This window comes from Camelina sativa, chromosome 3 (genome assembly GCF_030686135.1).
Source record: "Camelina sativa cultivar CO46 ecotype springtype chromosome 3, ASM3068613v1".
In the NCBI taxonomy this organism is placed as follows: Eukaryota; Viridiplantae; Streptophyta; class Magnoliopsida; order Brassicales; family Brassicaceae; genus Camelina; species Camelina sativa.
The window spans coordinates 2,689,034-2,704,324 of NC_141882.1; the positions used below are offsets into that span (position 1 = coordinate 2,689,034).

The 15,291-nt window shown below is 37.4% G+C and overlaps 3 protein-coding genes and 1 pseudogene across 3 annotated transcripts; 2 read left to right on the plus strand and 2 right to left on the minus strand.

Annotated features, from left to right (window-relative positions):
• Positions 1-500: 500 nt before the first annotated feature.
• LOC109130211 (UDP-glycosyltransferase 71C5 pseudogene) lies at positions 501-1,265 on the plus strand (annotated as a pseudogene).
• Positions 1,259-5,171, plus strand: LOC104765267 (flavonol 3-O-glucosyltransferase UGT71C4). Its single transcript, XM_010488956.3, has 2 exons — positions 1,259-2,924; positions 3,479-5,171. The coding sequence occupies exon 1, from the start codon at positions 1,488-1,490 to the stop codon at positions 2,910-2,912; it is 1,425 nt and encodes a 474-aa protein (XP_010487258.1). The 5' UTR covers positions 1,259-1,487; the 3' UTR covers positions 2,913-2,924; positions 3,479-5,171.
• Positions 3,519-5,026, minus strand: LOC104778597 (UDP-glycosyltransferase 71C3). Its single transcript, XM_010503049.3, has one exon. The coding sequence runs from the start codon at positions 5,024-5,026 to the stop codon at positions 3,596-3,598; it is 1,431 nt and encodes a 476-aa protein (XP_010501351.1). The 3' UTR covers positions 3,519-3,595.
• On the minus strand, positions 3,519-9,491 carry LOC104765284 (DNA replication factor CDC6B-like). The gene is made up of 16 exons (XM_010488973.3): positions 9,059-9,491; positions 8,914-8,986; positions 8,595-8,818; positions 8,442-8,516; positions 8,255-8,364; positions 8,040-8,146; positions 7,878-7,937; positions 7,684-7,757; positions 7,513-7,563; positions 7,367-7,416; positions 7,108-7,189; positions 6,908-6,997; positions 6,721-6,783; positions 6,534-6,629; positions 6,291-6,380; positions 3,519-6,200 (listed from the first exon to the last, which is right to left on the minus strand). The coding sequence occupies exons 1-16, from the start codon at positions 9,266-9,268 to the stop codon at positions 6,168-6,170; spliced, it is 1,488 nt and encodes a 495-aa protein (XP_010487275.1). The 5' UTR covers positions 9,269-9,491; the 3' UTR covers positions 3,519-6,167.
• Positions 9,492-15,291: the final 5,800 nt, after the last annotated feature.

The window sequence follows — 15,291 nt, forward strand, 5'->3', positions numbered from 1 at the left end:
TGCAGTATTATTGTTGCTAACCTTTGACTTCTTACTAATCTACCAATTGCTCTCTTTTTTTTAAAAAATGGTTAGAAAGCGAAGAATTTATCTGAATGCGTAGAACACAAAGTAATAGGTGCAAGTTTGCAACTACTAACAAACACATTGGACTCTATTGCGCATGGCATCATACACATATCTGAGTAGAGTGTTCTATAGTCTATAGAACAGAGTAAACTAAGATAGCAAATACTAACTAAACTGCTCCACTTTTGTATGCTCAACAAGGATTTCTTGGTCCAAAACAGTATATTAAGAAAACACTTTATTTTTGAGCCAAAAAGTTTGACAGTAAAAACTTAAATATTAATATATCTCTTGTTTGTTTATACCTTTATCAAGTGTCTTTCATTTTCTTCAACAGACAAATCATTAAAAGAAAAAAGTATAGAGATGAAGACATGCAGAACTAATATTCATCTCACTACCGGAGACAGGTCACCTTCTCTCGACCATCGAATTTGGAAAACGTCTGCTCACTCTTGACCATCGAATCTCCATGATTACTATCCTCTCCATGTCTCTTTATGATTACAATCCTCTCCATGAATCTATATGATTACAATCCTCTCCATGAATCTCCCATACGCTCCTCACGTTCGATTGCATGAAGCCAAGGGTATTTTAATCAATTCGTTTATAGAGGTCGAGCCTTACGCTGCTGAACATTTTTCTCGAGGGCGAGATTACCCTCACGTGTATCCTGTTGGACCGGTTCTTAACTTAACAGGCCGTACAAATATGGGTCTTGCTTCGGCCCAATACGAAGAGATAATGAGTTGGCTTGATGAGCAACCGGACTCGTCGGTTTTGTTCTTGTGTTTTGGGAACATGGGAGTCTTCCCTGCACCTCAGATCACAGAGATTGTTCACGCGCTTCAGCTCGTCGAGGTTAGGTTCATCTGGGCGATCCGTACGATACGAACATGGCAGGAGATGGCGACCCTCGTGAGCTGATTCCAGAAGGATTCGTTGATCGAACAATGGGCCGTGGAATTGTATGTAGTTGGGCTCCACAAGTTGATATCTTGGCTCATAAGGCAACAAGTGGATTTGTGTCTCACTGTGGGTGGGATTCTGTACAAGAAAGTCTATGGTACGGTGTACTAATTGCCACGTGGCCGATGTATGCGGAGAATCAGCTGAACGCGTTCGAGATTGTGAAGGAGCTGGGCTTAGCCGTGGAGATAAGGCTTGATTACGTGGCGGATGATGGAATTTAGAGAAATTTATTTTGACAAGGACTGTTTTACAATTACACACAACTGATGTATCACAGTCACAGACTCGCACGACACAATTGGAAAGAGTGGACACTGGACACACACACAAACAACTAACCAATAACAACACTTCCTCGTTTGTTGTGTGCTTTCTCTCACTCACTTTCTCTTTTGAACCAAACAACTCTCTCAACCCGAAGAAGAAGAAAAAGAGAGAGAGAGATGGTGAAGAAGAAAACAGAGCTGATCTTCATTCCAGTTCCATCCACAGGTCACCTTCTCGTCCATATTGAATTCGCCAAGCGTCTCATCAATCTCGACCATCGGATCGACACCATCACCATCCTCAACTTGTCTTCACCATCTACTCCTCACGCCTCCGTCTTCGCCAAATCTCTCATCGCTTCACAGCCCAAAATCCGCCTCCACGATCTCCCCTATCCCAACGATCCTCCTCCATTCGATCTCTACCAAAGAGCTCCCGAAGCTTACATCGTAAATCTCATCAAGAAAACTACCCCTCTCATTAAAGACGCAGTCTCTAGCATCATCCGTCAAGGCTCAGATTCGGTTCGTGTCGCCGGTTTGATCCTAGATTTATTCTGCAACTCGTTGATTAACGATGTTGGCAACGAGCTTAATCTCCCTTCTTACATATACCTCACTTGTAACGCTAGATACCTTGGGATGATGAAGTATCTTCCAGATCGGCATCTGAAAATCGCATCTGAGTTCGATTTGAGCTCCGGCGATGAGGAACTGACGGTTCCCGGATTCGTTAACGCTGTTCCCGCGAAATTCATGCCGCCTGGTTTGTTCAATCGAGACGCTTACGAGGCTTACGTCGACCTAGCGCCGAGATTCGCCGATGCGAAGGGTATTTTGGTAAATTCATTCGCCGAGCTGGAGCCTCACCCGTTTGAGTACTTCTCTCACCTGGAGAAGTTCCCTCCGGTTTACCCGGTCGGACCGATTCTAAGCTTGAAGGATCGAGCGAGTCCAAACGAGGAAGCGGCAGATCGGGATCGGATAGTGAGATGGCTTGATGATCAGCCAGAGTCATCGGTCGTGTTCCTATGCTTTGGGAGCAAGGGAAGCGTTGATGAGCCTCAGGTGAAGGAGATTGCTCGAGCGCTCGGACTCGTCGGATGCAGATTTCTATGGTCTATTCGAACAAGCGGCGCCGTGGAGAGTGACGATGTGTTGCCGGAGGGGTTCATGGGCCGAGTAGCGGGCCAGGGTTTGGTATGTGGTTGGGCCCCTCAAGTGGAAGTGTTGGCCCATAAAGCAATAGGTGGATTCGTGTCTCACTGTGGTTGGAACTCCACGCTTGAGAGCTTGTGGTTCGGCGTTCCTGTGGCCACGTGGCCAATGTACGCTGAGCAACAGCTTAACGCCTTCACGTTGGTGAAGGAGCTCGGGCTGGCGGTGGATTTACGGATGGATTACGTGTCGGGTCGTGGGGATTTGGTTACTTGTGATGAGATTGCGAGAGCCGTTCGATCTTTGATGGACGGTGGGGATGAGAAGAGGAAGAAGGTGAAGGAGATGGCTGTTGCGGCGAGGAAGGCGTTGATGGACGGAGGATCGTCGACTTTGGCGACTGCTCGATTCATTGGAGAATTGTTGGACGAGGATTTGTGCTAATGCAAGGGTGTGGTGAGTAACACACGCTCTGTTATTTTTTATCTCTAGAATGAACTCGGAGAACATAAATCAACTGTACACGTTTATTTTCAACTTTTTCAAATGTAAAATAAAATATTGTGCCCCATTAGGAAAAAACTATGACAATCTTTTATGGTACTTTTAACTTTAATCGAATATTCAAGTTGACACGGACATAGACAACGTCTTACTCGTCAAGTACAAATGCTTAATAGTTTTGGGTGTGCTTCGATTTGAATTTTTTGGTTTAAGGAATTTAGTAACTGAAATTACACCTTTATTGTTGGTTTCAAATTCTTGCCGTCTTGGCAATTACAATATCCAATTGTATAAAAAGTATTTGAACAAATAATAGGAAACTAACCAAGCAAGAAAATTAAACACAATCAATGGGGCAAAAAATAATAAAACTTTTTTGTGTTGGTGAAATAAGTTTTTTTTTTCTTTTTGGTGATAGAATGTTGGATTATGATTTATCATAAACAATTTTTTGTTTTTAAGTCTGAGGTTTCTGTTTCGAATCAATTTGTTTGGTACAATTTCAGGTCGGTTTGGATTGATTAATCAAATTGGAGGACCCTTTACTTGATTTAACATAACATTTTATTAAAGATCTCAATGGACCATGTCGCAACGACGACGTTTACAAAAGATGGAAATAACTAAGCATCACCGCTGATCAACTCGTCAAGGAATCGTTTAACGGCGACAAACGAAGATCCACCGTCCATCAAAGCCTTCCTCGCCGACTCCGACATCTCCTTCACTTTTTTCCTCAGCGTATCCTCACCGTCCATCAGAGATCGTATGGCTCCCGCGATCTCCTCAGCTTTCACTATCTCTCCGTACGCAGAGACGTAATCCAAACGCAGCTCCACGGCTAACCCTAGCTCCTTCACCATAGTGAACGCGTTTAGCTGTTGCTCCGCTTTCATCGGCCACGTGGCGGTCGGAACTCCGAACCACAAGCTCTCGAGCAGCGAGTTCCAACCGCAGTGTGACACAAACCCTCCGATGGCCTTGTGAGCCAACACTTCCACCTGTGGTGCCCAATCGCACACTAATCCTTTACTCTCCGTCCGATCTAAAAACCCCTCCGGCAACAGATCGTACGGACTCGCTTTCTCCGTCGGATTAGTGCGGACTGACCAGAGAAACCTATGGCCGGCGAGCTCTATGGCTCGAGCTATCTCCTCAATCTGCGGTTTGCCGTGGATTCCTAAGCTCCCGAAGCAGATGTACACAACTGACGACTCCGGCTGGTCCACGAGCCATCTCATGACCCGGTCCCGGTCCGACGAGTCCAGATTTGGAGATGGGCGATCCTCTAAACTAAGAACCGGTCCGACCGGATAAACCGGAGGATAATTCTCAGGACGACGACCAAAGTAATCAAAAGCGTTTTTCTCAAGACCAGAGAAGGAGTTTACCAAAATACCCTTGGCTCCAGGGAACTTCTCAGCCATTTCGACCCACGCCTCGTAGGACTCTCTCACGAACATGCCCGGAGGCAAAACCTTCGTCGGCACGGGGCAGACGTAACCAGGAATTGGATGTTCTTCGTCGCCGGAGCTTAATTCAAGCTTGGAAGAGATTATGCGATGCCTCTCAGGGAGGTACTTCATCATACACATAAAACCAGCGTTAGACGTTTGAAAATTGTAACAAGGAAGGTTAAACTTGTTTGCCACTTCGATCAAGGGGACACAGAAGAAGTCGATAACCAGACCGACGACCCGAACCGAACCGGATTCCTTGCGTGATGAGACCAGAGTGGAGAGAGCGTCTTTGACATACGGAACTGTTTTCTTGGTGAACTCTAGAATATAAGCCTCGGAAGCTTTATAGAAGAGCTCCAACGGTGGAGGGTTTTGGATATCAGGCAAGGCAACAAGACGGATTCGAGGCTGTGAAGCAACGAGAGATTTGGCAAAGAGGTGGGCTTGAGGAGCGAGAGGTATTGCCCAGTGGATGATGGAGATGGTGTGAATGCGATCATCTCGTTTGATGAGAGACTTGGCGAATTCAATGGAGACCAGAAGATGACCAGGGGATGGATATGCAACGAAGATGATCTCTGCTTCTGCTTTCATCTTTTTTCTAATCTCTTCTATATCTCTCTACCTCAGTGTTTATTGATTCTATTCTTTATGGGCTCTACTAGAAGCAAATATATACTTAATAAACAAGGTACCAATGGTTGATAGCTATAATACGCATGGACCGATTCACGTTTGAGCACCCGTTCCATAATTATGCATTTTGGCCTTATTAATTTATTATATATACACTCACGGGTTGACGCTACACCTTTTACAAGGCTATACTCAGGACTTTAGCGACATGTGTTGAGAGTTTCTCTGTGCAAAATGACTGGTTTAAATTTCCGAGGAGAGGGTTGTAGACTAAAAATAGATGAATGTACAAATCGGACCCTAGGTGAGAATCACAACAATGACGTTACAGAAAGATAAAGAAGACTACAAGAACAGTTTAATGAAGACTACGATATAACCAAAGAGATAAGTCCACTTTTACCGGGAAAAGAACTAATCCCACTACATACCAACTCCGTTTCAGAGTCTCCTCAGAGCTCACACACCCTCCCAGACGATAACAATGAGTAGTATTCTATGGAGAGACCGTACGTTTGCTTAAGAACTAATGGTGTATAACCCACTTCACTTCACTATCCAACAAAGCACCCAAAATTGTCAAAAAAAAAATTAGCCACATCACATAATTGGTCAAATTAAATCCATTAATGACATTAGGTATGCTGAGACGTCTTCGTCCATGATTCAGTGGATCATTCTCTTAAACGGTTACAAAATGAAGAAATGGCTACATGCCTACATTACATAAACTGCTTTTTAATTACTTTCGACTTTTTCCAGATTACGTGTAGATAAAAAAAATTCTACTACAAGACATTGTTTTGAACCTTTTTTATTCAAACCATAGTGTTGTAAGGTTGTAACTTCGTCATCCTATGGTTTTAACTATTGTGAATAGAAATTGGTTATATAGTATAGCACTCTACACTAAAATTACAACCATGTTCTATTCCCCCAAATAAAATTTAATATCTAAACCCCTAATACAAAACTGTTGTCAAAACAAAAAAGGAAAAAAGAAACCCTAATAGTAATCTTATCCTACCCATCATGGTTTTACAACTTGATTCCCCATTGCTCGTCCAAGATGTTTATCTTTATACGAATGAAGTATTTCTCACATCAGACAGTTGCGGAAAAATCGTATTCCCTGTTGATTTTATATACAAAAAAATTGGCGCTTAGACTCTAGTAGTTTTATTATTCGTTATAAGGACTAGCAAAATATAAAGCTGTTTACCTGTAGAGCATACGTGATGTCTGATTCGTCTATCCTCAGGCTAACTCTCTTTACCTTATCTCCGCGAGCTTGGCCTAATTTTAAAATCCCCTGAAACAACAATGCCAACATTACTCTAGAGGAAGTCTTTAAAATTGTTTTTCTTTCTTCTTGCTTTGTCTGAACAAATCAGTTCATAACTGAGCTATAAGATAGGCTTTTCTTTCTCATACACTATTTAAGACGGCGAGTGTAGTTAGTTACCTGATCGTTTAGCACTGTACACATGTTAGAGAACTCTGTAATTCCAGCTGGAGAAATCATCCAAGATTTACAGATTTCTAGGTATAACTTATTGAGCTGCATTGATAAGTTGTGGAAAGGAAGATGAGTAATTCAGAACAATGTTTTGTTTGTACTCATGAAGTTCGTTTGTTGGTAGAAGATTTACCTCTCCAACGGTTGAATCCTTTTTGCTCCCCCGGAAAGCCTTTGCAGCAGAACATACTATGATCTGTGAATTGTCAAGAGAAACATGTGATGAGTCCACTTAGACTCTTTAGATCCACTCTTGCTTATCTATAGAAGTTTTATGACATTGTTTTATATGCAAAGAACTCTAGGTGGATGTGACTTACTTGTTGATGTTGAGGAAGAGACTGAATAGTTTCAACTACAGGAGATTTGAACGTCTTTGATAATGCAGTAGCCATATGGTCAATCCTTACCTATAAGATTGAGGACAATAAGACCAAGATTTATAAAGATATTAATATCAGATTCCTACGGTTTCATATTACATCATCAGTTTATAATACAAAAATATCCAAATACTAACCACTGGATCATCTGAAGTTGGACCATGTAACTCTTGTCCAGTTGATCCATTTATTTCTATTTCTAAGATTTCTAGAGCACTCCTGAAAATCAAAATCAAAGACAAAGGTAAGATTTTGGATAACCTTTTAGAAGTCAAGAAACTGAGTATGCCCTTTAGAGTGTACACATTTACGTAATATGAATCCACGGCACTATCCCACTCATGTTTCCCAAAATAAGGACATAATCTGAGACAAAAATTGCAGAGCTAAACTCACCTGCAGACACATAGAGCTTTTCTCATGTCACCTGATGCTGCAGCAACTTTCTGGCACAATACAAACAAAATGATGGTTAGAGAAAAGCAATGTTGACTCATGAGACTGAGAGAAAATATAATACTAGGAAGGATATAAATTCTTACTCTAGCACAGAGCTCCAAGGCTTTGGATTGAAATGCAACATATGGAAAAACCTATTAGAACAGAGGTTGAATAAAGTGAGACACATAGACACAATATAGAATATCCTTCGTATACAGATTATTCTGTCTCAAACAAGACATCTTAGCATGCAACCAGGTAGAATGAATTACCATAAGCCTTTCCTGTAGTATCCTAAGGATTTGATCTTTAGAATAAGCACGGAAAGTGATAACCATCGGTTTGCCTGCACAAAAATAATAATAGAAACAGCAGTTGATTAAAATATTCAACACTTATGTTTCCAAAGTTGAGACTTTCTGTGCACACGGAAGGTTGCATAATTACAAGGTAAAAAAATCCTCACAATTAAGAGACTTCAATTTTGGAAGGAAACGATCTGCAAGGTCTATTGCATTTGCTACACCTGGAGATCAAAAACGAGAGAGTGATTCAGAATTGCATATAACCAGAGGAAGTGAATAAAAATATGAATTGCATCATAGCTAAGCCCACTAAAAGACAGTACCTATAAGTATACACCTCGAAAATGGCAAAGTTGTAAGCATAAAAAGATCATGCAAGACTCCTCGGTCTTTTGTGATCAAGTAATCCATCTCATCTGCAATTATTAACCTGGAAAAGAGAATAAACTAAGGATAACACTGCTTCTTTCTTTACTTCAGAAATCTTTGATGTATAATCAAAGCACAAGAAAAGGGAAAAACAATTAAACAAGCGTACATCATTCTAGAGCTGGACGATTCTTGCTTTTGAGAAAACAGAAACTGAAGATGCTGTAGAGGTGAAGAATAGCTATTAGCTTTATTACCAGGCTCGTTTTCACCAAGTATCTATCAACAAAATAAAGCCTATAAGCATCAATATTGAACTGAAATCAAGAACTCAATGGTCTATATAGTTATTATACCTTGCTGAAAATATCTGTTGTTTTTGTCAAAGATGTACAATTCACAGCCAATGTATCCACTTGTGGCAAACCTTCCTGATAAAAATTCACCAATGTTCAATCTTTCTGACGATGACAAACAAGATAACGTTAAAACTAAGAAAATAATCATACCTGCTGTGACCAATCACTAACTTGTTGTACTACTTTCTCCATAGACAGAGATTTTCCAGTTCCAGGACAACCGCATATATACAAACTCCCAGCCTTACGCTGATCGATGCAACCTTTCACAAAGTCCAAAATCCGTCTCTGTTCATCATCACGGCAAACAATTGTTGACGGTGCTTTAGAGACGTGCAGTGCCTCCTTCACAGCTCTCATCTTCTGCTCCTCATCTATAAATTGACATACAATAATCTCATATGAGTAACATTTACGAACTAATTCGACTATAGAAGAAGAAACGAAAACGGATCATGTTATTATCTACCTCTAAGATTCCAGTTAGATAAGTTCTCAACTCCCAAATTGACTGGATTTGCCAAATTTTCATCAGCGTCTTCCTGCAAAATTACGAATCAGAAAAATGATCTGGTGATGAAATCGAACACATGTATATCATCACAACAGTTTACCTTCTTCTCTGGGATTCTGGAATTGGAAACAGAACTTGGACGATGAGATTTCGATTTCTTCTGCGTGGTGATCGACATATTCTCAGACGGGAGATTCACCGCCGCTGAATTAGATCTCAGCTTTCTCTTCCGAGGAATCGCGGATTCACCCGTTACGGCGGCGACTATGGGCTTGTAAGAAGACAAACTCGGCCCGGCGATGGTAGGCATTGTTAGTTGGGTCACTCAAGAAAAATTCAAAACGAGATTAGCAGAAGAATATAGATCCAATTGCACTGGCGAATTTGGTCGATGCTACTTGTTCGAGAGAGCGACAGCAAGTATAGAGATAATTTTGAGAGTAGCGGGAAAATGTGAATGGCGGCGACATTTTCACCTCCCGCCTATGTTTTGAACCGCCACTTTCGCGGCTTTTTTTATTGGGCCGCTTTGTGGTAGAGCATTTTGAATATCGTAAAACCGAGACCATTAGTCGTCCCCTCAAAATAAGTTGTGAAATAATATTTTAATAACATAATATTATTTAATCTAAATTTTATTTGTTTTTTAAAAATCAACCAATCAAATTTTGGCATTTAGCAAAAATTAGATCTGAGAGTATCTTTAACAAGTCTCGGCAGGAGAAGTTGGGATGAAGAACCAGGAGAAGTTGTCCGGGAGATCTGGTATTACGTGTTAAAGAGCATCTTTTTGTTTATTACGTAATAAACAAAGTAATAAACAAAAGAATGCATTGACGGAGATGCTTTTTAATACGTAATAACACGTAATATAATCCGACATACAAGAGGATAGCGGGGATAAAGAACCAGGAGAAGTTGGAGACAGCAGCAGAAGCAACGGCGGTGGAAAGAAGTTTGGAGGCGTCGTCGAGAAAGCTGTTGAGAGAAACTTCGCTGGAACAAAGACAATCAACGTCCCGATCACCCACTGGATGTCGTATAACACCTAAATTTACCTGAAAATAGAAATAAATAAATAATATTACGTGGAACCGTGGAAGATACCGACCAAACAAACAAACAAACTCTAAAATTTATATATTTTTCAACCATAAATTATCACTTAGGACTTTGCATTAGTTTCATAGTTACAAATACCTTGAACTAAGAGTAAAATTAATAGTAAATCAATGGAAAGGTATAACAAAATATGCATATTCAAGAGAATTTATTTTATAATCTTGTACAAGATGTGGTCAATTGGTCATATACAAGTATTGATTGATAACATCTGAATTTCGAGAGTAATTGAATGGGAATATCTTTCTTTGTTTCAGCACTCTTTGTAGAAGCTTACTAAAGTCTGAAGCGCTCTTCGGGACGTTACCTGCAAATTAAATGGGCCAAACTTTTTTTTTTGTCAAACAGGCCCAACTTTTTATTATTCACATTTAGCTAAAATAAATCTAAATTTTTTATAACTAACTAATATTCAAAATCTATACAAACCTAGCTTTTCGAACCTTTTTGTGAATTGGAGAAATCGATCATAAACCTAAACCCACAAGCAAAATTAGCACCACTCAAAATCCGCTAGTGGACAGCATAAATGTCCTAATCTTTCGTTTTTGGACTCATCTAATATAAGCTATATTATTGGTTGTGTCCAGGTTCATCTCACTGATGGTTATGAACCTAATTAAAGGGTAAACTAACTTAGTTCATATGTCAGTAATTAACCTACGTATACATCACGATGATAACTTCTTCTATTTTTGTATTTAAAGCCAAGATAAGACATATCTTTTCCCTCGTGCGCTCTGAGAACAAACAACTCAACTATGCTCCGTTAACCCTAAACACAGCCTTGTTGCTCCTAACCAAAATTTATCCTCCATTACCGCTAATGATACTTTATTTGGCAACTGAGTTGTCTTCCTCTTAATCACCATGTTCCAGCCACAATGTTTTCAATGGTTTAATGGGAGTCGGAATTAAGATCCAAATCCTAAAAAATAAATGCTTCAAAATATTGTTATTAAAGTTTATTTGATATTAATTTGATAAATAAAGATATCGGACAAAGACTTAAAGTGGTCTAAGATTTTTTTTTTTTTTGGTGTACCTTCTTTATTAGTCAACTTTTATTTGGGAATAAATTTTTTCCATTTTTTTTTTTAAAAAGAAAAAAATTCCATTCAAGTCCGCTGATATTATAAGTTTCGCATCCTGCTTTGAATAAGTCCGCTCGCTTTGGACCATTGAAAGTATGCTAAGTCTCAACTACAACAAAGTTATTTTTGCTTCAGAGGACAAAGATTTCGTTGAAGCTATATTTAAACCAAAAGCATGGCCATTTCTTAAATTTTAGTCCCATATGCTGGAAGAAAGTTTGGAAATTTTTTTGGATTGGAACCTGGTGTTGGAAGACAGAAACTCAAATCTTGGAGCTCACCTTATAGCTAAAAACGTCAGAAAAGAGTATCAGCGTCAATCGTATGTAGCAACCGGATATCCTTTTTGGTTACAAGATCTCTTTTAAGAGGATATAGCTAGTTTATAGTTTAAATCTTCAGTCAGTTTTTTGCTGGGATGATTGTTGTTGATCCGTCTTTATCTTTGGTCTCCAACAGGTCAATCAATATATAAACTATTTAGTGAAAAAAAAAAAAAAGTCCGCTGATATTATATCACAATATGCACCAAAAATAGAATATCATAAAATGTCAAATAAATAGAGAATTTAGGTTGAAAGAAGATAAGAGTGATGAGAGTAGCCTTTGCCGTGTCGCTGCTTCAGCCAGTCTCTCTCTCTCTCTATCTCTCTCTCAGCATTTTAAGATAATTTGGCCATAACATCCTATCAAGAGCCACTACGTAAACTTATTTCCTTTGTTCACTATACAGATTTATAACGCACGTTACACGTACGTTATTTTAAGTTCGTATGGTGTAAATCTTTTACATATTTCTTATTGGTTGATTTCTTTCGAAGAGTTTCAAGTTCATACGCATCAATTAATTGGAAGAATCGATTTAAACTAAATATGAGACCTGAAAAAAACATTATCGAAAAGAACAAAATATAGATATGTTGATCAAATGATTAGTGATTCCATATCAAGTTTAAGTATATGTTGTGAATCTGTGATGACTGATGATGACTGATGAGGCGAATTTCTAAAACCTGATGAATGATAGCCTAGGTTACGTGTTAAGTTGTCCGTCAATGCTCTTTAAATGTTTACAAACGGTAGCTACGAGGAAAACAAAACAGAGCTACACTAACATAGCTCTGCAAAATATCAAAGTACATATATATAAATATGTTGAAGACAAAAACAAAAGGACTAATTATAGTAGACGAAGAAAACAAATATGCTACACTTAACTAGCATTTGTGCCGACATCGTATTATGTAAAGTGCAATCGATGAACAACTGTTAAGATCACATGGTTCATTTTATCATTTTCTATTTGTTTTATTTACCTTCTCAATATTTTAGACATTTTTAGCCTTTAAATCTTGCAGTTGTCTCTCATAACTCCATTTTTGATTGTCGAATTGCCCATCAGCTATAAATTTCGTTCTATGAATTGTTTATAGGATATGTACCCATCTTTTCTAAAATTGTTATCTTTTTCAAAAAAATATGAAAACCTTAGCTTATACCTTTTTCTGAGAACAACCTTTGCTTATTATACTATTAGTTTTACTTTTATCTATTACAATAAAATCATGGGTCTAATTGAGATTGTGAATATCCTAATAAGATTAAGTAGGGTCCGCGACTTCAGGCCACCCGGTCCAGAGACGACTAGCCGACTAGGAGAAGTTTGGTCGGCTGATTGGGAAAGTTTACGTATAGTTTACATGATAGCAATTAGTTCTTATATTATCTTTTCCGTCGGCAGCACAAAAAGGCTTCTATATAGGGCTATTTTCTAATTCATATACGAAAAACAGTCAACTAATGTTTTACAAACGGTCTATATATAATTATAGGGACTATACATGCATATGCCATTTGACGTAACAAACTAACAATAGAAACTGAAAACTAAACAATACATAGTAGAAGTTATCAATGATATATGAAAACATCAAAATAAGTTATGTGGACAAATTAAGTTATTAATTCACTCAATTGTCTCTCTACTTTAAAAAATACCAGTATCATTAAACTACAAAAAAAAAAGACATAAATTTGCACGTGCGTAAAACTCAAAGGTTAAAACACTACTCTCACTATAACATATACAATGATACTCAAACCAGCAGAAACTTCACACGTGGTGGCTGTGAGAATCTAATGCAAAGCAAAACTAAACATGGGACTATATATATTACACCGTACATGCATTATTAAAGAATACTAGTATTAAAAAAGAAGAAGCATATATATACTGATACTGGTATTTAATAACCTAATGGAATTATTATTATACTATCAAAAAAGTTCTTGATACGATAGAAGGACATTGATATGACAAGGACATAAGCCTATTGAATACGCAGTGGAAACTGAATCTAACAAAAGAACAATAAAAAAAAATATCAGTCGTTAATACGATATCAGCAATAGGAATAGTGGACGACGTAAATACCGTCACCATGCACCATCACTCTCTTTAGACGTTGCTTTCTCCAACGACGTCAACTTCTGTCAACTTGGTGCCTACGTACCGGTAACTTCTCATTCCTTCTCCACCGTCGCTTCCTTACCCTCTCCAATTCAATTGATACGTTCCAACATCAAGTATTTTGTTTGAATTGAACGAATATATTATCAAAGACTTTAACTTATTTGTCGCTTCTTCTTAATAAATTTGATATACTTTTTACATGCATGCAGATATATACGATATTATATACTTTGCAAGAATAGAAGATCTTTCTTCGATGTGTTTTTATGCCATGTAAATATACTCCACTGTTATGGAACAGTGCTGACAACGGAAGTTTGGTCAATAGCATATGCAACATGGGAATTGGAAAAATAAGACATTAGTTTTGAACGTGAATATATTGTTTTACTCATCTTCGATTGAGAAACTTATGAAAACATATTATTGCCATAATGCCATTTTACAAAGAAACCATATGCATGTGTTTGTGAGTTTGGACGTTTGAATCTCTCTCGGTCAGTGCATTTCATGTAATGGTCTGAGTTTTCAAAGGTGTATCCTACGTTACTAATAATAATGTTGGGCTTTTTTTTTTTTTTTTTTCTGAGAGTTTTGTTAAACACGGATTATTGTGAAAATCGAGTTTAAACGTACTGTAATTTATTTTATAAACCCTTTTAATAATAAGTAGATAAGGCCCGCCTAATAAAGCGGGTAAAATTTTAAAAAATTATTAAGAATAATTAAATAGTAATAGATATGTTTTTAGAATTTATCTTATAACATTTATGAACTTCTCATATTTCATTTTAATACTCTCTCAGTTCTATTATATAAGAGTTTGAAGGTTTTTTGCATTACTTTATAATATTTTCTCAAATTTCTATGTACAATTTTTATTAATATAACAATTTATGACTATTTGAACTATACAATATATTTTTCGGGAAGACGATCTATTTTCCCATAAAAAGTATCACATCATTATTTTATTTAGTTGGTTCAGTAAATAGTGAACCGAGCAAAACCGATGTTTGTGGGTAATTAGGTGAAAACTATGTTTCAAAAGAGATATAGATCTTGAACTATAGAGTCTGAGAAATATAGATTGAGAAATATTTTCTCGGAGATATATAGGACGTAGTAATAGATTGAACTCTATCTGGCTTGATATGATATTCTCTTGGAGAAATATATCGTTTTCCGTATATTTTCTTATTGGTTAAAGTTTTATAAATGACATAATATTTATTGTTTATTAATGTTTGTGTTTTTATCCAAAAACTTTTATAGGATATGGAGTACCATTTAAATATCTATAACATCGTAATAAACCATATTTTAAGTTTAATTATACATTTCATCTTAATCCATAGAACTAAATAATTTATATCAAACACAATTAATAAATCATATCAAGTCTATATCTTAGTAAAAATTGAAAATATAAATAAAAATTAACAAAATATAATTAGCAATAAAACTGAATCAACATATTTAAGATATATTTGTTAAGTTGTTATCTCATAAGTACTAATTTTAACTCATTTCAGAATCAATTTTAAATAAGTGAAAGTTATAATATAAAAACATATAGAAAGATATATAGACATTACCATCAAATTAGTGAAGATTCATTCCTATAAATTATAATATATTTCG

What these genes read in the sequence shown, in the direction of transcription:
- LOC104765267 (XM_010488956.3), top strand. Translation starts at nt 1,488, where the DNA reads ATGGTGAAGAAGAAAACAGAGCTGATCTTCATTCCAGTTCCATCCACA.
- LOC104778597 (XM_010503049.3), bottom strand. Translation starts at nt 5,026, where the DNA reads ATGAAAGCAGAAGCAGAGATCATCTTCGTTGCATATCCATCCCCTGGT.
- LOC104765284 (XM_010488973.3), bottom strand. Translation starts at nt 9,268, where the DNA reads ATGCCTACCATCGCCGGGCCGAGTTTGTCTTCTTACAAGCCCATAGTC. An exon ending in AAAATTGAAGTCTCTTAATT is followed by an intron (nt 7,758 to 7,877) that starts GTGAGGATTTTT and finishes ATTTTTGTGCAG; the next exon opens with GCAAACCGATGGTTATCACT. An exon ending in GTACAGTGCTAAACGATCAG is followed by an intron (nt 6,381 to 6,533) that starts GTAACTAACTAC and finishes TTGTTGTTTCAG; the next exon opens with GGGATTTTAAAATTAGGCCA.